The sequence below is a fragment of the Spermophilus citellus genome, assembly GCF_964194105.1.
Source record: "Spermophilus citellus genome assembly, chromosome: 1".
Classification (NCBI taxonomy): domain Eukaryota; kingdom Metazoa; phylum Chordata; class Mammalia; order Rodentia; family Sciuridae; genus Spermophilus; species Spermophilus citellus.
In genome coordinates, this window is record NC_138182.1 from 268,995,409 (window position 1) to 269,020,529 (window position 25,121).

The window sequence follows — 25,121 nt, forward strand, 5'->3', positions numbered from 1 at the left end:
CAAACTTGTGATCGATCCTCCTGCCTCAGCCTCCCAAGTAGCTGGAATTATAGGTGAGCACCACCAGGCAAGAAAAGCATCTAAATTTCAAATTTAAATAATGAAACAACAAAAATAATGTCATAATTTTGTATTATATAATAAATTCCTGGGGCTGGGTGTATAGTGCAGTTGGTAGAGTGCTTGCTTCACATGCACAAGGCCCTGGATTCAATTCCCAGCACCAAAAAAAAAAAAAAAAAAAAATCCTAATTGGATACCACACTATAATGCATGTACATACATGGCTGTTAAAATTATAGCATTCACTTGTAAACACTAAGTAAAATATTATACACCACTCCATATTTTGAAGAGTCAAATCATTTAAAAATTTTGCCAAATCAAATAAATTATACACCATTATTCACGTATAGGATAATTTCTAAGCAAGTAGTTCATTGTCAACAAACCAATTGCTCTAATGGAAACTTCATCAAGCTTGTGGTCTCCAGTTGCTCCAGGTCTGAAGAATGCTACTCCTCCTTTACAGTAGTTAAGTAAGGACTGGGGGAAAGGATTCAGTGATGGAAGAGAACCTTTCATTCGAATCTGAAAGTAAAAAAATGGCAATACATTAATCTTGGTATAAATAATGTTGAGAGGAAACTACAGAAGAACAAGGCAGTGAAGATCAACCATATAAAATGGAAAACAGCATGATTCCTCTAGTATGGAAGGACAATAGTCCTGAAATCAGCTATTCTTTCAGAAGCTTAGATCACAAATCTAATTCAAGAATTTCATTAGATTACATCTCAAAAGAGAAAAAAAAGTTCTAACTAAATCATTTATACTCCCCTGTCACTCAGTTTTGCTTATAAAAAACAACCTAAGGTTATTCATCCCTGGCTTACCCCACAGTTTAGAGAAAGAAAAGAAATACAGGCATCTAATCTCATTTAAGATAAACTGTGTAGACTCCAAAACCAAAAAACAAATATAAAAAAATTTAACTTCATATATAACTTTTAAAAACCTAATCTACAATGACAGAGGTAGAAAGTCCTCACTTGACAACACTTAAAAAAATGACTCTAGGCAAGGATCATCAATAAATGCCACTGAGATTAAAAGTTGGTGGGCTGGTAGGGCACTTGATGGAAGATAACAACATAAACCCAAACCCACTGATCAATCTCACTACCATCAAAAGTGCCACATGTGCCCCATGACATGGTACAATGGGGAAGCATTATGAAGGGTCATTCCTGAATAGCACCAAACCTCCCTACCTCCATGAGTATAGGTGGCTCACCCATGTACAGGAAATAAAACGAAACAAGAACGAGTTAAATGATGCTAAATGAAGAAACCATTAGACAAATCTAGAATATAGTACAGGAAAATTACCCTGTTTATCTAAATCAAGATTTTTTTTTTAAAGAGGGTAGCTGTTATAGATTAAGCAAAAGGAACATAAGAGACATAAACCTGGGAAGGAAGGATAGCAAATAGCCAAGTAATCACTCTAACTTTGGATGCTTTGAACCCACTTACGGAACAGGTAGACATGAGAGGCAGAAACATGGGATTAAGTGTGTTAAATCTACACAGGAGCCTATGTGCTAACTCTCAATATGTTTCTAAAGAAACAACTTAATAAAGTCATCCTGGCCCTGCTCTGATGTAAGAAAATAGCCTTGTAACAACATATCACAGGGCCAAGGAGTTTGCTCAAGACTCCTCCTTTGATAAGAGGAAGATGGCCTGCTCTACTTGGAGGGTGGAAAGCTAAATGGCCTCAAAGTTCCAGACAAAATAAAAAGGTGAAAGCCGAGATGATCAAAAGTTGCCTTTAGGTCCTCAACATATCATTTAATCTTATTGTAATTATAAATTTTCACCCTATGGATTTCACTTAGACACTCTTGACTAAGGTATACGAAACAGGGATTTAGAAATCTAATACAATCCAACTGTCAATCAAGAGCTAGGAGGTAGTGCTTGGGAAAGACCCTCTGGAAACTGTCACTTAGCCCTAACTAAAACTAGGACTGAAACGACACTCACAGAGACTACGCAAAGTCCAAAGACCACACCACACACCAGACTCTCACGCAAGAGATTTATTGTCAGTAGCACAAGGCAAACCCACAAGGCTGGGAGTTGGCACTCACAGAGCAGCTTTATAGCCCACAAGGGGAATTTCCTAAGCTGCTTAGGAGTTGCATCATAAACTGGGGTGGGGCTGATCCTTTAACAGGCACATGCGGCACTTTCTCAGAATGGAAACTTTGGAGCCTCTAGATAAAATGGCTCCCGGTCTAAAATGGCGAATCTGATGCCAACATTGATCTGATACCAGTATTGATCTGATGCCAATAAGGACAAAATGCCCCACTCCTCTTGTTGAGCAGCAACAACAATCTCCCTTGAGGGTGCTTTTCCCATGCCCTTCCTCTTTCTCTTCTAATAAACTTTGCTAAACTTTGACCACACCTGTGTCTTGCTTGAAATCTCTTTTTAAGACACAAGAGCTGAGAACAAACAACTTTCCAGTAACACACTGAAGCCCCAACGGAACAGAGATCTCTCCCCAGAGAGAAGTGAATTCTTCCCACACCTCAGTCCTGAATTGAGTTTATATTATCTTCAATGAAGAAATAAATTTAATTCCCAGGACCGAACTGACTGGACATTTTGTATTATCAGGCAGGATATAACTAACCTGGAGACCCAGTTCAAAGTTCTCATCTTTTGGCAGAAAGAATCTGCTCTTTTTATGTTGCTTACCATAAATAAGACTGAAATGTACGGATGCACAGGGCAGGACTCCTTGGAAAAGTGTTATTACAGTAAAAGTATCAGTTTATTTCAGTTGTTTAACACAGCACGTAAATAAGACATTCCCATACCTTCTGCATGACTTTTCTTGCCCTCCTCAGCTGCAAAATGTACCACTGTGCTACAGGAAAAGAACACCGAGTTGCCCTGAAGAGCAAGAGAACTCTCTGAAGTATTCCAGACACCTTTTGGCGATTGTCTTTTTCAGCTTTTACAAAAAGATCATCTCCATCTTCCTGGAAACAATAAGACAACCCATTTTAGTGATAATAAGAAAATTTAAAATGCTAAAGAAAAAATAAAGATAGGTTAATGACAATGCTTGACTTCAGGTTGACTATTTTTAAAACTGACCAAAATCAATTTTCAATTAATTAAAGGAATAATGCAAAAGCTTACTTGACTAAGAATAGCTGGCTGGGGACAATATAATGGAGGAGCTGGAAGATACAAGCCGGCAGGCACTAAGCCCCACAGTTTCTTACTGAAGTCCTTGGCAGAATCTATCAGATGCTGTAAAGTGTCTGAAAGAATATCCGCATCAGCCATAACTGATGCTTTCAGGACTTCTTGTACTGAACCAAATAGCAGATTTGCATCTTCTTCTTCAATGGGATCTACTAAATACAAAATTTGGTAAAATAGTTAAAATTCTCATTTAACTTCTCATCCTATTTTCTAAATTTTTTAATCTGAAAAAGTAGATTCTCGAGAATAGAATGGTTAATAAGCAAAACATCCAAACTTATAGACAAAAATTTATGAACTTTCTTGTTATTTTAAGATCATAAGCAATTAGAGCATGAAACTTTTTCTAAAACTAAAAAAGAGATACTCTAGGAACAACTACACATTTAATGTTAGAATATAGTCCTTAGTAAAAAAAAAAAAAAAACTTGTAGTGGTAGTAGTAATATTTGAAAAAATATCAATGGAAAAAACAAATACACCAAAATAATATACATTAAAATACAGCAAATCAACAAATGTTTCTTTTTTTTTTTTTTTTTAAAGAGAGAGCGATAGAGGGAGAGAGAGAGAGAGAATTTTTTAATATTTATTTTTTAGTTATCGGCGGACACAACATGGTTGTTTGTATGTGGTGCTGAGGATCGAACCCGGGCAGCGCGCATGCCAGGCGAGCGCGCTACCGCTTGAGCCACATCCCCAGCCCAACAACAAATGTTTCTTAATATACAACATTATGACAGAAGATGCTTAGTCGGGTTAATCCTGTCAAGAAGGGAGTGAAAGAGTAATCTTCCTTTCAGTGGTCCATGACAATTCTTTTATAATAATGTAATTAATAAAAAAAGCTTCTGGAGAAAATAGAAAATTGCAAAAGTCAGTTGTATTTTATGGCTTTAAAATATGAAAATATCTGTATATACACAGATATGTCCCAGAAGGCAAACTGAAAGGAGACATAGGACAGAACTGGAGATGAAAGGGTTTTTTCTATTATGAAGTACTTTAAGTACACTATGAACTATGGAATATAACACTCATATACTCACTTGTCATCCATGTCTGATATTAACATTTCACGATATTCAATTTAGATTTTTTTTAAATATTTATTTTAGTTGTAGATGGACACAACACCTTCGTTTTGTTTATTTATTTTTATGTGGTGCTGAGGATCAAACCTTGGGCACCATATGTGCTAGGTGAGCACTCTACCTCTGAGCCACAACCCCAGCCCCATCAATTTAGATTTTTTAAAAATAAAATATTATATATTGGGGCTGGGGTTATTGCTCAGTGGTAGAGCATTTGCCTAACATGTGTGGGGCACTTGGTTCGATTCTCAGCACCACATATAAATCAATAAAATAAAGGTTCATTGACAATGAAAAATATTTTTTAAAATATTACATATGTAGCTGAAATTCCTTGCATATCAATCATATTCCATCTTTCAGAGGTAGCCATTATCCAGAATTTGGTAGAGACACAACTGAAATTCCTAACAGACAACTTTTCTACATGCTACAAAGTTTAACTTCATTTTCTTATTCTTCAATTCTTGATATCTCTCTACATATTGTTTATATTTGTCTTTATCTCTATATTTATGTAGAGATGTATATATATTACATGCATATTTTATGGATATCATGTATCCATAAAATAAATAAATAGCTCAGATTTATCTTTTCATTAATTGGCTCTTAAACTGGTCTAATAACTTGAGTTTTTGTTTTTAAATCAGACTGAGGCATAATTTACATTCAGTAAAACTCATCCTTCTCAGTGAACTTTGATATATCTGCACAGGCCTGTAAGAACACTTCCATCACTCTACAAAATTCTTTCATTATGCTTTGTAGTTAATTCCTCCCCCACTACTCCTAGGCAACCACTGTTTCCTGTTCTTATAATTTTATTTTTTGTAGAATCATATAAATGGAATCATACAATATAAATCTATCTCCAGGTATTTATAAACTTCTTATATTACAAAATTTATATTAACCTGATGTCAGACCTTATGTATGTAACACACCTGAGAATTGTTTATATTTTGAGCCCATTTCCTGTTTTCCTTCCAAAGAGGTTGGTTGACCTAAAAAACACTGCAATTTTTTCTGAAAAATGTGAGCTGGAGTCATATTTAATGGTAGCTTCGGACACTTTTTTTTGGACCTGAAATGACATCAAATTAAGGGAAATGAATCCAAATTTTGATAAAAGAAAAGCTCAACGGTAGACACTTGCCTAGCATGTGTGAGGCCCTAAGCCCAATCCCCAGCACCATAAAAACAAACTAAACAAAAATTTAAGAAATAATGGAAAGCCAGGTATGGTGGCACACATCTGTAATCCCAGCAGCTCAGGAGGCTGAGGCAAGAGGATTGCAAGTTCAAAGTCATCCTACTTAACAATTTAGTGAGGCCCTAAGCAATTCAGGGAGACCCTGACTCTAAATAAAATACCAAAAGGGCTAGGAATGTGGATCAATGGTTAAGTGCCCCTAGATTCAATCCTCCAAACAACAACAACAACAAAAAGATGAAAAGAAAGAAACAATAGAATTCACACACTCTATTCACCCTACATACAAAAAACAAACAGTTTATTAAGGCCCTCCCTAATTATAATCCTAATACATTTTCCCACTCTTATTTCCTACTGCTATTCTACATACATACTTTATCCAAACTGAACCAAAACTTAATTTTGCCAAATGCCATTGCTCATACTTAGGATGTTTTCTTTGAATGTTTATTTAATTCATCCAAATCCTATATGTCCTTTGATTCCCATTTCAAATGACATCTCCTACATAGTGTTTCCTGTCTTTCCCCCACTTGACAATATCACTGTCCCCATGGTACCACTATCCTTTTCTTACCACACCAACTGCTGTGTAAATTATAATAATGCTTTGTCCTATTTTCTCTATTAAAGTATAAATGCCTTAAAGCATTGAAACTATGTACATTTAGGTTTATATCTACTAAAATACCTGACGTTAAGCTTTGTACAGGGCAGTTTCTTAATAAATAAATATAGGGCTGGGGATGTGGCTCAAGTGGTAACATGCTTGCCTAGCAAACGTGAAGTACTGGGTTTGATTCTCAGCACCACATAAAAACAAAATAAAGATATTGTGTCCACCTAAAACTAAAAAGTAAATATTAAAAAAATTTAAGCATATAAAATGTGGTGTCATGGTATTTTCAGTTTAATTAAAAGTAATTTTTTAAAAAAAGAAAGAAATATATATTGAATTAGTGAACTGAAAAACACATAAAAGACACAGCAATGCCATAATATTCTGAAAAGTTGAAAGATCAGATTAATTAATTTAAAACTCAAATCCTATTTGGGATAAACTCTCCCACTGACTAGATGTCCTTTAAGGGCATTACTAACACATAAATATGTTAAATGTTTTATTATAAATAAGCAAGCCACTGAGCTATCCAGCACAGTAATCACTATGTTACATAGCGTGTGGCTATGTAAATATAGGTGAAATTAAACTCAAAATGAAGCTCATTGGTCTCACTAGCCACATTTCAAATGCTCAACAGTTGCTTGTAACTAGTGGCTACCGCATGCACATTGAGCACATACAGAATACTTCTATCATTAGAAAGCTCTTTTGGCCAATGCTGAATAAAGAACTCCACATACGTAAACACCAATAATAAGAGAAATATAAGCTACTTTACATGATACTGTTATACTTAAGCTTACCTAAAAATACATACCTCACAAAATTGCTATCATGTTTATAGAAGAGTTGGAAGGCCACGCCAATTGCAACAGATGTCTTCCAGTCTCCAAGTTTATATGCTAACCATATAGCCTCTGTAACCAAGCCACCAATGAACAATAATTCCAGGGCATATTCAACTGTCCACACATTAGAAAGATTCTGGTCTCTAACAATACTGGCCACCTTGGAGTGTTGCAGAGGAATAAGTCGAAGAGACTGCTCTGTGAATAAATTAAAGAAAATGGATATTACAATTACACACATGCATCCAAATTCAAGCCTCCTTACATTTTATATTTATCTCTTTAATTAGTATCTTCTAAACAAGACCACAGAAAGGAAGATACATACAAAATGGGCTACAATAATACTAAATATACTAGAACAGTTTTTTTCAACACTGAAGAATATGCTTCATTCACAGTGAGCCATGAAAGAAATAACAGAATTCCTAAAAAACGAAACAGAACAGAAAAGAAACATACAGAATGAATCCATTAACTCAAAATAAAAGTAAATACCATTTAATGAGACATTTGTGTCAGATAATATGTACATAGGTATACATATGAACATGTACTGGGTCACAGTGCACAATTTATTACTGTGGGCTGCTCAGAAATATAAGCCTATTTTTCATATCAGATTATGAAATTTGGAGGGCTGAAATGGTGTTTTATCTGACTTTGTATTACCCATAGTGTTATGCAATAAAAAAAAACAATTTCAAATAATAAATATACAAAGTGTTCAATATATTGGTGTTCATTAATAAGAGGCCTTATTGTAGCTCAGTGGTAGAGTACTTGCCTAGCATATGCAAGGCCCTGGGTTTGGTCACCAGCACTGTAAAATATATACAAGCAAATAAATGAAAGAGAAAGTTTTATATAGGCATGTACCTATACTCCCAGCTAATCAAGGGACAACAGTGGGAAAATTACTTAGGCCCAGGAATTTGAGAGGAATTTTGGTAACATAGTGAGAACTCATTTCAAAACCAACAAAAGAATAAAATGTGCAATATTCAATAACCCCTGAATAAATGACAAGATTCTAGTTTGGCCTGGAATTCAACACAAAGCGGTAATATCCTTTCCACAAGACCTCTGTACCTTTCCCTAAAGTAACTTGAGGCAACCTGAAATATGATGACAACAATGTTATTAAAAAATACATGTTGGGGCTGGGGCTGGGACTCAGTGGTAGAGTGTTCACCTGGCACGCATGAGGCATTGGATTCGATCCTCAGCACCACAAAAAAATAAAATAAAGGTATTATGTCCATCTACAATTAAAAAACTTACACACTAAAAAAAAATTCATATTGGAGCTGGGAACACTGGCACATGCCTGTAATCCCAGTGGCTAGGGAGGCTGAGACAGGAGTATTGTGTGAGTTCAAAGCCAGCCTCAGCAAAAAGCGAGGCGTTAAGCAACTCAGTGAGACCCTATCTCTAAATAAAACACAAAATAGGGCTGGGGATGTGGCTCAGTGGTCGGGTCCCCTGAGTTCAATCCCTGGTACCAAAAGAAAAAAAAATATATATATATATATGTGTGTGTTGGCTGAGTGTGGCACATACCTGTAATCCCAGTGGCTCGGGAGGCTGAGGTGGGAGAAACACAGCCTCAGCAATTTAGGCCCTAAGCAAAAAAGTAAAAAGGCCTGGAGATGTGACTCAATGGTTAATTGCCCCTAAATTCAATCCCCAGTGCCTCAAATAAATAAATAAATATTCTGATGGGGAATAAAATGAGGAAAGTATGTTATGTGTATATATGAATATGTCACAATGTATCCCACTGTTATATAGAATTATAATACATCAATTAAAAAATAATTAGAAAGTACACATTGAAGCTAGACACTGTGGTGCATGCCTATATTCCCAGCTACTTGAGAGGTTGAGATAGAAAGATCCAAGTTCAGGACCAGGTCTAAGCAACCTAGTGAGATCCTATCTCAAAATAAAATAAGAGGGACTGAGGATCTAGATCAAAGATACGACACTTGCCTAGCACACACAAGGCCCTGTATTCAATTCCCAGTGCTGAAAAGAAGGAAAAAAAAAAAAAACTATGTTGAAAAAATTTTCACTCCTTCACTCAAAATAAAATTGGTCAATGGCATACATGGGTTTCTGACCCCTGAAATGAAAAATGAAGTGAATAGTTTCTTATGTGGACTATATTGGCCAACCCTACATTAGGCCCTAACATTAGGCTCTTTGAAAAACATATGGATTAAAAAAAAATATTCAATCTCTAGGGTATCTGATTCTGTGTACACAAAAGAGTCGAGGCAAATTTTTTTATTTTTTATTCACTGTAAGCAAGGCAGTATGCCATTAAAATAATTTGAATTATTTAATATTCTGAAAATTACACTACTTTCATATATTAAAAAAAGTTTGCCACTTTTTACAGTATTACATAAAATAAGCTACTGAAGTCCCCAGTACATTTTGTCATTAGCTCTGACTAGAAAAAGTAACATTAAACAGATGCTAAGATTGCTTACTTTACCATTTTCCAATATATTGGGAAACTAAAGGAACTAAAGCATAGGTACAAAATTTCAGGTATTTAAATTTTCAATAATCATAATCTCAAGCATGGAAAGAGACTGCAAAAACCTTCTTCTTCCATTCTCACTTCTTACCAGGAAGACATTTATGTGGGGAATACAAAGGTGTGTCTCTGTGCTTTTATGAGTGTTTATGAATGTATCTGGAAACAGTTCAATGATTCTATCACCTTTTTTTCCTAAACTGGGATAAAGACCAGTCTTACTTAGTTATATCAAGCAATCCGTAAAGATGAGAACCATAAGCAAACAGCAAAAATCTTACAGATTTATACAAGAAAGATAAGCAATTGAGAGAGTTTCTCAAGACCAGGATTTTATCTTTTATTCTTTTAGGTTTTTCTGAAAACCACTTGGAATACTACCTTTGTTAGTAAAATAATATGGATTAAGGACATAAATTGTCACAAACATTACTATCAAAAGCAGAGAATACAATAAAGTGATATATTCCTAAGTTATGACAAAAAAGAATATAAAACCACTAAAATAATAACAAATGTCAAGCATTTGAGGAAATAAATTCTATAATCTGGGTGTCTTGGAGGGAGGCATAAAGGTCAGAGAAAAAAAGAAGTGCAGGCTGTAGTCAGGAGCAGGCACTGGAGGTCTAACCAAGAAGATATGGTCAAAGGACAGGATTGTGACACAGGAGTGTGTCCCCCATCTCTGCTCCTACCAGCCCCGTAAAAGAAGCCATATCAAGTGAGGGCTACTTCTCTTCTTTCTCAGGGAAGTAGGAGTCTACTAGAAAGGAACCACTGGAAAATTTCCTTATTGATCCTATCTCACACACGTCATTTCCCAGGGACCCAGAACTTCCCATAGAACCCCAGGTGGCACTAGCACATTGCAGTAGAAGAAGTCCAGCTGGGTGAGGATGGTCCTCCATTCCCGTCCACATCCCAAAACAATCACAGATCAGAGTCTAAATATAGGGTCCAAAATCCATGGTTTGGTGATTAGCTACTAGTTCTATATTGCATTAAACTTCTAATTACACTCTACCTAGTACCATGTGTGTCTTACACATACTTTTCCACTCATGTCATCTCCTGTTTCAAGCCCAATATAACTTAAAATTCAGATTCCTTGCCATACCATCCGAACCCTTTTCTGACTACATCTCCTGTCACTTTCTACCTCAGCTTTTAGTCTACAGCCACATCAGTCTCAATGTCTCAAACACATCCAGCTATTCTTGCCTCAGGGCTTTTACACAAGCTCAGACTGGAACACTCAGACCTCAGGTGTCCAAGGTTGGCACTTTCTAGTTACTAAGAATTCAGCTCTGGGTTGGGGTTGTGCTCAGTGGTAGAATGCTTGCCTAGCATGTGTGGGGTACTGGGCTTGATTCTCAGCACCACATATAAATAAATAATAACACAAAGGTCTATTGACAACTAAAAAAATATTCAAAAAAAAAGAATTCAGTTTTAATTTCACCTACTTGGAGAGATCCTCCCTAAATTTCCAGTCTGGGGGCTGGGGTTGTGGCTCAGCGGCAGAGTGCTCACCTCACAAATGAGACCCTGGGTTCAATCCTCAGCACCACATAAAAATAAATAAATAAAATAAAGGTATTGTGTCCAACTACAACTAAAAAATAAATATTAAAAAAAAATCCAGTCTGAATACAATTTGGGTTTTTTTTTTTTTTACTCTGGGGATTGAAGGGCCTCTTGCATGTTAAATCATGTGCTCTACCACAGCCCCTAACTTCCCAATCTGAAATAGTCACAGTGCATTATTCTATTCTAATTCTCTCCAAAACAATAGTCAATATTTGATAAGTCTTATTTGATGTTCATTTATTTAATATTTTGTCTCAAACTATTGTATGTAAATTCCATAAGAGAACAGGTTATAATATCTGTTTTGTTCACAGCTGTTAGAACAAATCTGTTTTATTTAAAAAAAAATTATACAAATGTTTTCATTTATCAATTTCATGTAGTACAAGCTAACATACTGTCAGGAACTGCATAATGACATTTGGTCAATGATAGGCCACATGTATGATGGTCCCATAAGGTTATTACATGACCTAGTGAAGTCCAAGTCATCCTAGTTTGTGCAGATACTTTATGGTAGTCACTTGTTGAAACCATCCAACAATGCATTTCTGAGAATGCATCCCCAACCTTACACGACATGACTGTACTTGAAACTCCCAGTCAACTACCTGATACAGTCAGCACTTAAAACTTAGTACACAGGAGCTGAGGTTGTTGCTCAGTGGTAGAACACTTGCCTAGCAAGTGCGGGGCACTAGGTTGAATCCTGAGCACCACATAAAAATAAAATAAAGGTACTATGTCCAACTACAACTAAAACAAAATATTTAAAATAAAAAACTTAGTAGACAAATACTACACTATCTCACTTATATGAGGAATTTAATAAAGCTGAATACACAGAAGTAGAGAAAATTATGGTCACCAGGGGTTGAAGGTGGTGATGGGGGAAGGAATGAAGAATTACTGATCAATGGGTGCAAAGTTTCAGATAAGTAAAAATAGGTTTTGAGATGGATTACACAGCAAGATGAGTACCATCAATAACAATGCATTTATATTTCAAAATAACTAAGAGAATAAATATCAAATGTTTCACCAATGACAGATGAGTTGAGGGATGTTAACTCAGCTTAACATAATTATACATACACATATATGAAAATATAACACTGTAACCCATAAATGTATAAAATTATGATATCGATCAATTATAGTATTATTTAAAAATAAACTTTTTAAAATCAGTATAATGAATGAATGTCATAGAAGTTCATTTATATATTTATCTCCAAGAGGGCAGGGCAGTTATCTAGCAGAGGATTAGGTTCATTTAGACCCTATTAATGAAATAACTAAATAGACAAAAGTTGGGAAGGGGATGTAGTGCTCAAGCACTTGACTAACATGTTTGAGGCCCTGGGCTCAATTCCCAGCACTAAATAAATAAGTAATAAAGCAACCCCACCCCCTACTTTTAATACTGGGAATTGAACCCATGGGTGATTTACCATTAAAGTACATCCCAGTCCTTTTTATTTTTTTGAGACAGGGTCTCATTAAGTTGCTCAGGCTGGCCTTAAACATTTGATCCTCCTGCCTCAGCCTCCTGAGTTACTGGGATTATAGGCATGCACCATCATACCCAGTTAATAATACAAATTTTAAAAAATAAAATAAAATTTTTAGCTGGGTGTTGTGAGTGCACACTTGTAATCCCAGCTATTTGGGAGGCTGAGGCAGGAAGATCACAAGTTCAAGGCCAGCATGGCAACTTAGTGAGACCTTGTCTCAAAATAAAAAATTTTAAAAAGCTGGGGGTATAGCTCAGTATCAGAGCAACCCTGGGTTCACCCCTAGTACTGCAATTGATCAATCAATACATGAATATAAAATAATAGAGAAAAGTAAACAGTCCAAATAAAATTAAATTCTAAATTAGTAGATGCAAAATTTGTTAAATTTCCACATTTTCACATAAAGATAGCAGCTCTTTCACATTACAAGTAGAAACAAATGCCCAAATTTTGTGAAAAACAGTACATATTCATTAAAAATAAAACCAAGCAATTACTTTTCTCAAGTATAATTTATTCACAGGTAGTACTTGGGCACCTCCTATGTGCCAGGTGCTATGCTAGAATAGTGCCATTTCCATAAAATAATGACTTTATTTATCTATTTATTTATTTATTTTATTTAACTATTTATTTATCTTTGTGTAATGTAGTTTAAGAATTATATGTAAAATGAAAAGTGAGAAAATTACATTTTACCATAGTACCTGTTTTAATATGAAGTGGAGGAAGAACATTCACACTGTGAGGAGGAAAAATACAAAGCAGCTGATTGGTGAAGTAGGCAGCCATGAACCGAGCCATGGCCTGGATGACTCTCAGTGCAGCCTCAGGATAGACACGTCCAGACACCACAGACTCACAGCCAGACTGGTTCGGGTCTAAGGAATACAGAAAATGCCAAAAAGTAGTAATATTTAAGTTCATTTTAAAAGAAAAAAAAGTATAATTAAAATTTTTCTGAAATGAGCACCCATGGCCTATACAAGGTAAATTATAATAGGTGTCCGCACTTTTGAATAAGAAAATAATTATTCATGATGATAAGCAAATATACTTACAAACTATACACAACTTTCATCACTTTATTTTTAAAATGGAGAAATTTCTATAAAATAATCTAGCTTAGATGGACTTGTAAATTTAGCACCTCATTATTTACTTTCCCTTTTTCCTCTCTTTCCTTTTGTGTCTTTTGTTTGTTTGGTTTTTGTTTTTTAATGACATGAGTAGAGTTCGCTATGAAGATTAAAAAGCATCAAATTAGGGGCTCACTGCTTTTTTTCTATAACATTGGGTCTGGGAGATACACTCCCATTAGTCATACATAATGCCTATATACAAGTATAAAGGCTTACTAGGATAAGATTCTTTTTGTAGCAAAAAGAATGTAAAGGAAAAAGAATGGAAGGGAGATGGTGGTGATAGAGGGCAGTTACATCAAATTTCTGGAGCCTAGTTGGAGGTAACTTAGTGGTACAATACATACTCGATAAAGCACAGGGAGTTTCTTTTTTTTTTTTTTTTTAAGAGAGAGTGAGAGAGGAGAGAGAGAGAGAGAGAGAGAATTTTTAATATTTATTTTTTAGTTCTCGGCGGACACAACATCTTTGTTGGTATGTGGTGCTGAGGATCGAACCCGGGCCGCACGCATGCCAGGCGAGCGTGCTACCGCTTGAGCCACATCCCCAGCCCCAAGCACAGGGAGTTTCAATACCTGGCACCAAAAGAGAAAAAAAAAAGAGAGAGAGAAAAGGTAATTCTGAATCTAGCAGAATTATGTTAATAATGGCAGCCTTAGGCAATAGAAATTAAATAATACACAATGATTTAATAAGGCAGGTGTGAAAAAGAGTTAATGTAACAGGCCTCACAGCCTGAAACACCCTTGGGTGGCACCTGGAAGCTTAGATTTTGGAAGGATTTTCAGTATGCTAAGAGTAGCTCACTGGGCATACACTGTAAAAACAATGTGGTTTTGCTGAACACCTGTTTTCCCTCTGAGAGTATTGAATACTGGTGTGTGCCATATAAGACAGGAGCTATGTGACCAGCCCTTGTTGAAACCCTGAGCAGAATCTCTAATGAGCCCTTATAGATAACATCTCACATGTGTTGTCACACTTCTCACTGAGGGAATCAGACACATCTTGTGTCACTCCACCTGAAGGAATCTTGGAAGCAAATGTCAGGTTTTCTCCAGGTCTCACTCTAGGTGTCATTTCCCCTTCTGATTTGGCTCTGAATCCTTTCACTGTATAAATCATAGCTATGAGCATGACTGTCTACTAAGTGCTGTGAGTCCTCCAATGAATCATCAAATCTGGGAGCAGTCGTAAGGACCCCCAACCCAGTAAGTATATGCTTACTATATTTTATTTTATTTGTTTTTTTAATTTTTTAATTTATTTTTTAGTTGTAGTTGGACACAATACCTTTATTTTACTTATTTATTTTTATGTGGTGCTGAGGATCGAACCCAGGGCCTCACACATGCTAGGTGAGCACTCTACCACTGAACCACAACCCCAGCCCTGCTTACTATATTTTAAAGAAGCATCATTAAAAAATGAAACAGCTGGGCCGGATGGTGCACACCTGTAATCCCAGCGGCTCAGGAGGCTGAGACAGGAGGATCGTAAATTGAAAGCCAGCATCAGCAATGGCGATGCACTAAGCAACTCAGTAAAATACAAAAAAAAGGCTGGGAATGTGGCTCAGTGGTTGAATGTCCTGAGTTTAATCCCAGGTACCAAACAAAATAATAATAATAATAAAACAAATGAACTACTGAAGCTAAATCATGTAAAGACAACTGATGAAGAAAATGAAGATCATCCAATCATTTAAAAAGCTGGGTGCAATGGTGCATGCCTATAATCCCAGCAACTCAAAGGATGAGGAAGGAGGGGCTGGGGCTGTAGCTCAGTGGTAGAGTGCTTGCCTCGAACATGTGAGGCTCTGGGTTCCAACCTCAGCACCACATAAAAGACAAATAAATAAACAAAGATATTGTGTGTACATCTACAACTAAAAAAAATATTTTAAAAAAAAGAGAGGAAGGAGGATCACAAGTTAAAGGTCAGCCTCAGCAACTTAGTGAGGCCCTAAGCAACTCTGTGAGACCCTGTATCAGAATTTTAAAAAAAAAATTAAAAAGGGGGGGCTGGAGTTTTGGCTCAGTGGTAGAGCACTTGCCTGGCATGTGTGAGGCCTGGGTTAGATCCTCAGCACCACATATAAATAAATAAAATAAAATATCCATTAAAAAATAATTAAAAATGGCTGGAGATGTACCTCAGAGATAAAGTACTACTGGGTTCTATTCCCAATACCAGAAAAAAAAAAATCATACACAAAAGTCTCATTCATACACAGCCAGTCAACCTTTCTAGAAGGCAACTTGACAACAGAAACAGAAAATCTTCAATTGTGACTACCCGATTCCTAAAGAAATTATGGTGTTCACAAAGATTTACGTACACTAAAGCATTCTTTAAAACAGTAAATGTGTGGCAAAAGCTTAAAATGTACAATAATGGGAAAATACACACACACACACACACACACACACACACACACTGAAAGGCCCTAAACTAAAAGGTAATACACTGTAATTTTCTTTATATTTTTTTTCATATTTTCAAAATTGTCTAAAATGAATGTCATAATAAATACAAATTTTTTAAAATATTTTTTAGTTATAGATGCACATAATACCTTTATTTATTTATCTTTATGTGGTGCTGAGGATCAAACCCAGGACCTCACACATGCTAGATGAGCACTCTACCATTGAGCCACAACCCCAACCCTAAACACTAAAATTTAAAAAGATATGGGGCTGTTAGTATAGTTCAATAATGGAGCACTTGCCTATCATGTGTAAGGTCATATGTATGATCTACAGCACTGCAAATAATAATAACAATAATAGTAAGTATATACATAAAAACATAAGGTTTCCATATTAAAAATAATATGAACTCTACTTAGAAAGACCTGATCTATTTAGAAAGTTCTGCTACTTTGGGCCTTTCAGGCACATTCATGTGTGTGTGGTATATAGCTAACAGCTGATTACCCTTTAATCATTATAAATATATTAAGTATTCATTCATATATATTTTCCCCTCTGCTTTCTGTTTAATTTAAATATATGGCTTTGAAAACACACAATCCAGATACTCTACAGTCTCTTACACAAATTAAAGAATACTCAGAATGCCTCAGAAAGTGATTACATGACGTTCTAAACCACTTTCAGCAACATTTAAAGAAAATATAAACATATTAAGGAAAAATACTGGATACCTGATATTGTATCTAATAAATGGGGTATGAGAGAATATTTATATCAGTTCAGCAGGCAATTATTGCTATAATGTGGGGATCTTACAATTAAAAATGAACAAAACAAAAAACTCAGTATGATCCTTGTTACTGAGAAACTGACAGTCCAAAATGTAACATAACTTATTCAATGTTGAGGCAGGAGAGCTGACATTTATGTATAAGCAATGTCTTATAGAATCCCTTAAATATGAATTAACAAGATTAAATATATTGAGTTTTTAAAAGCATACCTGAACAATCTTCATTTTCTTTAACAGGTAGTTGGGACCATCTCAGTATTTCTCTTACTAGCTGATCACATAATCCTTGAGCATCATTTAAATTATAGCTATAAAGGTAGCAGTATAATAGAGAGAGATAATAGCGTATCTGAAAAAAACAGGTCCTTCTTCCTCCTGAAACAGGAAAGAATTAAGCTTACCTTAAAAGCAAATTAACAAGAGAATGCTCTTTGTCTAGTGCTAGGCAAACAGAAGGATACAACTTGTAAAAATTCATCAAGCTGCACTTGTAATGTATATACCTTCAGTATCTGGTTTTTGGTCTTTCTGGGTTTTGTTGTTTGTTGGTTTGTTGGTACTGGGGATTGAATCCAGGGGAGCTCTACCACTGAGCTACAATTCCTGTCCTTTTTATTTTTTGAAACAGGGCATTGCTAAATTGCTGAGGCTGGCTTCAAATTTGTGATAACTCCTACCTCAGAGTTAGCTGGGATAACACGTGTGCATAGTTTCAGAAAAATAACTTTTCAGTTTCATACATCAATACTTCAGTTTTAAACTTTAATAAAAGATTTTTTTAATAACAGGTAAGCAATACTTCGTCTTTTTTCAGTTTTACTTTCTTTCATTAAGCCCTAGAATGACTAAGATTTTTTCCAAAGAGAGATGCAAATTCTCATCATCTCAGAACTCAGGCCCACAAATGACTTCTATATCAGGTACCCAGAGTATGGAATAGAAGGAAACATGTCACAATACCCCCAAAGAGCCATTCATATATCCAAGAGATAGTCAAAGAGACTTTGTAAAGGAGAAGAAACAATAAGAATAACCTAGAAGATGGCTAGAACTCCAACAGCCATTTATTCCATGTAATGGTCTTAAAATTGGAAATAATGCACCAAGGATAACAGAACAGAAATACCAAAGGAGTCTGGGTTATTTTTTTGTTTGTTTGTTATGGGGAGGAAGGGTTACTGGGAATTAGACCCAGTGGTGCTTTACCACTGAGTTACATCCCTAGGCCTTTTTATTTTTTATTTTTGAGATAGGGTCTCACTAAGTTGATTAGGGCCTTGCTAAATTGCTGAGGCTAGCCTCAAACTTGTGATCCTCCTGCCTCAACCTGGATTACAGGTGTGTGCCAAAATGCCCAAAAGTACCCCAGATTACCAAAGATTGAACCTGGGGTACTTAACCACTGAGCCATATCCCCAACCCTTTTTTATATTTTATTTAGAGACAGGGTCTCGCTAAGTTGCTGAGGCTTTTTTTGAACTTGTGATCCTTCTGCCTCAGCCTCCTGAGCTGCTGAATTACAGATGTATGCCATAGAGCCCAGCGAGCCTGGGTTCTTAATAATACCCTGGGAACAGCAAATTAGCACCATCTGCCAAATTCTGGCTTACTTTCATAGTGACACCCACTTTAGTCCCAATTACTGAGGAGACTGAGGCAGAAGTATCACCTGAGCCTGGAAGTTCAAGGCTAACATAATGAAACTATTTCAAAAAAAAAAAAAAAAAAGAAAAGAAAAAGAATTTTCTTATGAAGCCTCTGCCACTTTCTATATTACTAGTAGCCATTCCTAGTGGTTAAAAGTTATAAATAAAATATTCACAATAGAACTCATAATGTATGATATGTCAAGGTCATTGTACTGTCATGTACAACTAATTAAAACAAATAAAAAATAAAACAAAAAAACTCATAATGAAAACTTTTTTTCATCCAGAACTGCCCATCTCTCTGAATTCTACCCTCCTTCATTCAACTGGATAATTCCTAAGTCTGAGAACTACATGAAATTTTTTCAAATGTACTGAATCACAAGTCCAGCTGATCAAACTTATTAAATATTTGTCAACTGTGACTTCCATTTCATTACCTTTGACATTGTTTTGGTTCATCTCACTAATTTCCCTGCTTCTAGGTAAAACCTACAATGTTACATCACAGTCCTACAACTGACCCTTCACAAGCTATCAAAGTGGCTTTTCTAAATGGCTTATACACATATCCTTTGATTTACCATAAGGTCACATCATGATTTGCCCTCAAATTTTCCCTCAAATTGCCCACATGTAACTTCCCATAAAACCATCCTCAGAAATATTCTGAGTCAAAAATGCACTTACAAGGGTTGGTGTGGCTCAGTGGTAGGGCATTTATCCAGCATGCATAAGGCCCTGGGTTCAACCCTGAGTACCACAAATAAATAAATAAATAAATAAATAAATAAATGCGCTTATACATCCAACCCATGGAACATCACAGCTTAGCAACACAGTGCACCACAGAGCATCAGTTGTTTACCCCTGTGATCACATAGCTGACTGGGAGCTGTGACTCACTGCCACTGCCCAGCATAAGGAAGAGTGTATCTTATATACCATGTACTGCCAGCCCAGAAAATACCAAAATGCAAAATCTGAAGTAAGGTTTCTACTGAAGGTATATTACTTTAAGGTCATTGTAAAGTTGAAAAATCTTGTTATAGTAGAACTTATCCATTCATTTGAACAGGTCCCTTTCCTACAAAAAAAAAAAAAGTCTTAACCATTCCGACTCCATGAAAGACCTTTCTCCACCATCAGTTCTCCATCTACCTCTCACTGTCTTATCACCAACATCACCTATGTGTCATATAATCTAGTCCTACTAAACTACTTGTGGTTTGTCAAACTGTCTTGGTTCCTAAGGTCTTTTTTTTTTTTTTTTTAGACTGCTATTTCCTCTGTTGGTAAACCATCTCCACTGCCTTAACTGGCCAATTTATATTCAATTTTAAATATCAATCCCCCCAGTTTTTCTCCAGACTGTTTGTGCCCCAAACCCAGATGGTGTGAAATGGTCTTCTGTGCTCCCGGGACCTACCACACAACATAAAGAGACAAGTTAAATGTGGGCAATTTGAGGGCAAATTTGTTTTTTATTTCAGTTATCCCTAGTCCCTTGTATAGTACTAGGCAGACAGCAGGCACAAATACATACTAATTAAGTGATGGATGAATAAATGAGGCATACAAAGCCACAAGAGCCAGAAAATAAATGTAATAATTGGCCCAGCTAGTATTGGTGGTATACACCTATAATCCCAGTGACTGGGGGAAGCTGAGGCAGGAGGAGTGCAAGTTCATGGCCAACCTAAGCAATTTAGCAAGGTCCTAAGCAACTTAATAAGATCCTGTTTCAAAAAATAATAATAATAATGGCAGGGGGTGTGGCTCAATGGTTAAGTGCCCAGGGTTCAATCCCCAATTCCCCCGCAAAAAAGGTAATAATCGGCCCAATCTGACCATGTACTAGTTGCAATCAGGGCTAGTTCCAGGCTTACCAGCTGAGAACTTCTGTTATCTTAGCCACACTCTGAGCCCTATATCATAAAAGATGTTACCAGTTTCTAGAGTTGCTATATGTTTATCAAAAACTCCATGTAAATCATATTTAACCCAACAATATATTTAACCAACAGGACATTCTTATATCAGTTAAGGACAAGGAGGCTCAGTTCCAGGTTTCTCCAAGAAAGTGGTAAAATATTTGGTCTACAGTTTCCCATTTGGATATGTGTAGTACCTCTACACAACAACAAAAAATAAACATTATTTTATTCAGGATCTAAATCTCATTGGTCTCCATTAACAATCAACCACAGGTTTCAGCTCTAGCAACAACCAAAAACAGGACAAGAGACTTCCCAGAGGTCACTGAAAAGATTCCTAGTGGCACAAATTTCAAGACTAAAAATAATTTTAAATAAGTATTTCTGATAGTCAAGTTGACAAAACAGATGTTCTACCTGGGCATTAGGATACTGTGAGCACTTTGAATGCTGGAATTATTTCAGAGCTCTGCAGCAAATTAATACATATTCTCACCAATATTATGGCATGTATCATTTTTTAATACCCCCCTACCTGTCTCTTGGGTTTCTTCTAGAGCTTTCTTCCACAGTTGAATAGACTTTTCATATGATCCTAACAGAAAACATTCTTCACCTAAGAAGTTTTTAACCAATAATTAGTCATAGTTAATTACATTAATTTATAAAAATTTATGGTTCAAAAATTCAATAAATACATCTCAGCCAGAAAATATTTTGAACAACAAATAAATTGCAGCCAATTAAAAAACCAAAGCCCAGTTAATTATTTCACTCATTTACAGAGCTAGATATTCTTTAAAAGACACTGACCATGGATTGATGTAAGTTCTAAGGCCTGGTTCAAGTGATCTCCAGCAGTCTGTAAATTAGCCTGTATATGACATAACAAGGATTTGACAGTAGATGCTTCATTTGCTATATTTTCAATTAACTGTCTGTCACCTTCAGGAATTCTTCGACTTAACTGTGCTTGATACCATAAAGTTTTTTTGTACAATATTCTCCAGAGAGCAATCAATCTGCACATAAAATTAGGTAATCATCAAAACAAAGTTTCAAACTAGTAATGAGTTTAGCTTCCTCATCTTATTTTTCTACCTGTATTCTTCACTGCTATAATAACATATATTGATCTGACTTAAATACATTATGATTAAAAATGCGTAATACATATGAAAAAAATATTAACAAAGTTTTACGTGTCTTTGGTCACTTTTTTAATAGTACTTAACTAAGTCAAAAAAAAAAAAAGGAGTGTGCTATATGACATTTGGCATAAATCCTAAAATATTTTTTGATAGGCAAATAAAATTATATATATTTATCAGGTATAACAAGATGTTTTTATGTACATAATATGTGTGTGTGTGGTGCTGGGATTGAACCCAGGGCCTTGTGCATGTGAGGCAAGCACTCTACCAACTGAGCTATATCCTAAGCCCTAAAAATATTTTGGAATTAGTACTAATAGTTTCACAATCTTATATGAAAAACCACTGAGCAGTATACTTTAAAATAATAAATTTTACAGTTTGGAAAATCTAATGGTATTTTAATAATAAAGTAGATAATTATACCTGTGACTCGGTTGTTGAACAAGATTTGTTACTTGAGGATGCATCTTGAAAGATGACTTCCAAGACCAGTTTTCCTGAGAACTACTGTCTTGAAACATTTGAAAAATAGATACCACCAATGAGTCTTGATCTGTTGTTCTACTTCCATCAGCTGATGCTGAAATAACTTCAGGTTGAAGCTGATATATGCCATTTAAATTGTCAGCTACCATTCTGAGTAAATAAAAGCAGGCAAAAAGTTTCTCTGAGAGTAAGTGACCCTTTTGTTGCTGAGTCAGCAAAAGCTTTATAGTATTTGAAGTCAGTTTTATCAAATGTCTCACGTCTTGCCTATATCTCATATCCCAATACTGGGTGGATAAACACTGATGAAAAAGCTGGAAGATACAAAGTACCCATGAATTATGTTTTGGGATCTTGCTTAAAAAAATACTAAGTTTTGGGAAAGGACACTTTACAAACTGAAGAATGTAGAAAAAATGGGTGATACAAACTACTGTATAATCTAACATTAAACTTTTTTCTATCACATTTTTTGAAATTCCTACAGTCCATGCTGCAAGAAGATTTTTCTGAATAGAATGCAGTTCTGTAATGGTTTTGTCTGTCTCCTTAATATCATCCTTTGCATGTATTGTATCAAACATAGATGCGAATTCCAATCTTCCCTCCTTGGCACTGATAAACAGAGGATCACTTTTTTGGCTCCAAAAAGGAAATAAGGTGTTTGGAAAGTATTTGCCTTCATTAGTTTCTTCTGCTTCAAAGTCCTAAACATAAAAGAAAAGATTACACTTAATACCATTTAAATCTTCATAAGTAGAATCACTGTGATATTCTCAAATTTCTCTTCCCTGTAACAAGTGAAAAACAAAATGTGTTTCCTGGAATATGGTCAGGATGTAATTGTTCAAAGTACCTGAAAATCTGCTTTTTCATTTAACTTTATTGTTTCTTCTGTTTGCAAAAACTTGGGGACAGTAGAATCAGCTGAACTTTCATTTCCTTGCTGTTTTAACAGGCTAGACTTTAGGGAATCCAGTGATTGCAAGTTCAGTCCTTTGCCTTTTGGCTATAGATGAAAAGAGAAAAGATTTCCAAGAACAAAATTTATATTTATTCTATTATAAGCAATTAAAAATTCTCTGGTTGACTGTACATAAAGAACATTACTGTTAGTATAGTTTCGACTTCAAAAAGAATGCAACATTACCAATGATACCAAAAAGCACTATACCTTAGACAACATCACACTTTGGTATGTTTTCTCAAGCCTCTGAGTTGAATCAAGTAGAAGTGATCTCATGAGCACTGAAGGAGACAGGTTATCAAGAAATCGAAGAGTTGTGATCATGTATCCATCAGAAATAATGAAGTAGGGTAACCGTGAGTGTGCTTTTATAGAAAACCTCTGTCTCATAGGGTCACTATCAGAAGCTGATGAATCTACAGAATTATTTGAATCTTGAAATGTAAAGTGCTGTGGTCTAGCAAACAAACATTAGAATTCAAGAATCAGTAAGAGAAGATCTTTTAAAACAACTATATTATTCCAAAGAAAAAGCAAAATAACAAAAATTACATAATGATAAGAAAGCAAGTAGATGAAAAATACATTAAAATATTAAATGTATACATATCTGTGAAGAAAATATAACATAGTGATTAAACACTATTAAAAGTTTTTAATTTTTCCCCTGGAATTGTGCCATTTACTGTTTTGTTTTTAACAAAATACAATTTATTTCAGAAAAGAATGAAGGTAGTTTATTTTTATTACTAAAGAAAGTTAAATAGTTAACATTCTTTTATAATATATTTAAATATATTTTTAGGGATATAATTAACAGTTCTTAGTATACTTGTTATTAAAGAGGGGTAAGAAAAAGAAACTCAGATGAATGTTTAGAAAGGATAATGATGAGTAAAATTTTATCATCTTTAAATTTGAGTGAATTTTTAGGGGCTGGGGATGTGGCTCAAGCGGTAGCGCGTTCACCTGGCATGCGTGCGGCCCGGGTTCGATCCTCAGCACCACATACAAACAAAGATGTTGTGTGTCCGCTGATAACTAAAAAATAAATATTAAAAAAAATTCTCTCTCTCTCTCTCTCTCTCTCCTCTCTCACTCTATCTTTAAAAAAAAAAAATTTGAGTGAATTTCCACTTAAATATACATATATATTGATTTAATGGTATTCCTGGTTCTAATTATTTAATATCATTGCTTATTAAGTTTGAGACTTTATAAAGGAAGTGGGCCGGAGTTGTGGCTCAGTAGTAGAGCGCTTGCCCAGCATGTGTGAGGCACTGAGTTTGATCCCTGGCACCACATAAAAATAAACAAATAAACTGATAAGAACATAAAAATAAAATAAAATGTTGTGTCTACCAAAAACTGAAAAATAAATATTAAAAAAATTAAAAAATAAACAAATAAAGGTATTGTGTCCATCTACAACACACACACACACACACACACACACACACTCTCTCTCTCTCTCTCTCTCCATATATATATATATATATATATATATATATATATATATATATGGAGATAAATTTATGGTACTTTTTGTCTTGTTAGAAAATTCATCAGATTTCTTAACCAGCTTTTTTATTAGCCAAATGGCCAACAATAGGATACTAGTTAACTGTAGTATGCACACACCACAGAAATCTACAGAACCATTAGAAATAATATCTAAAATGGAAAAATATGTAAGAGATGCTATCAAACAGCAAAGTAGTAAAGAGCATATATCATATAGTTTATCTTGTGTTAAAAAAGAAATTAACATTGTTATTATTATAAATGCTACATATATATTTTTTAAA

General features: G+C 35.2%; 1 protein-coding gene across 1 annotated transcript in view; it reads right to left on the reverse strand.

Moving 5' to 3' along the window:
• Positions 1 to 25,121, reverse strand: part of CPLANE1 (ciliogenesis and planar polarity effector complex subunit 1) — a 132,936-nt gene that overhangs the window by 93,401 nt on the left and 14,414 nt on the right. The window contains exons 10-21 of the mRNA XM_081301656.1: positions 23,521 to 23,770; positions 23,203 to 23,355; positions 22,284 to 23,053; positions 21,517 to 21,725; positions 21,239 to 21,319; positions 17,328 to 17,492; positions 13,449 to 13,622; positions 7,050 to 7,278; positions 5,336 to 5,475; positions 3,226 to 3,446; positions 2,898 to 3,062; positions 453 to 591 (exon numbers count right to left, since the gene is read on the reverse strand). Of these exons, the coding sequence (XP_081157782.1) occupies positions 453 to 591; positions 2,898 to 3,062; positions 3,226 to 3,446; positions 5,336 to 5,475; positions 7,050 to 7,278; positions 13,449 to 13,622; positions 17,328 to 17,492; positions 21,239 to 21,319; positions 21,517 to 21,725; positions 22,284 to 23,053; positions 23,203 to 23,355; positions 23,521 to 23,770 (2,696 nt within the window). The remainder of the gene's footprint in view (positions 1 to 452; positions 592 to 2,897; positions 3,063 to 3,225; positions 3,447 to 5,335; positions 5,476 to 7,049; positions 7,279 to 13,448; positions 13,623 to 17,327; positions 17,493 to 21,238; positions 21,320 to 21,516; positions 21,726 to 22,283; positions 23,054 to 23,202; positions 23,356 to 23,520; positions 23,771 to 25,121) is intronic.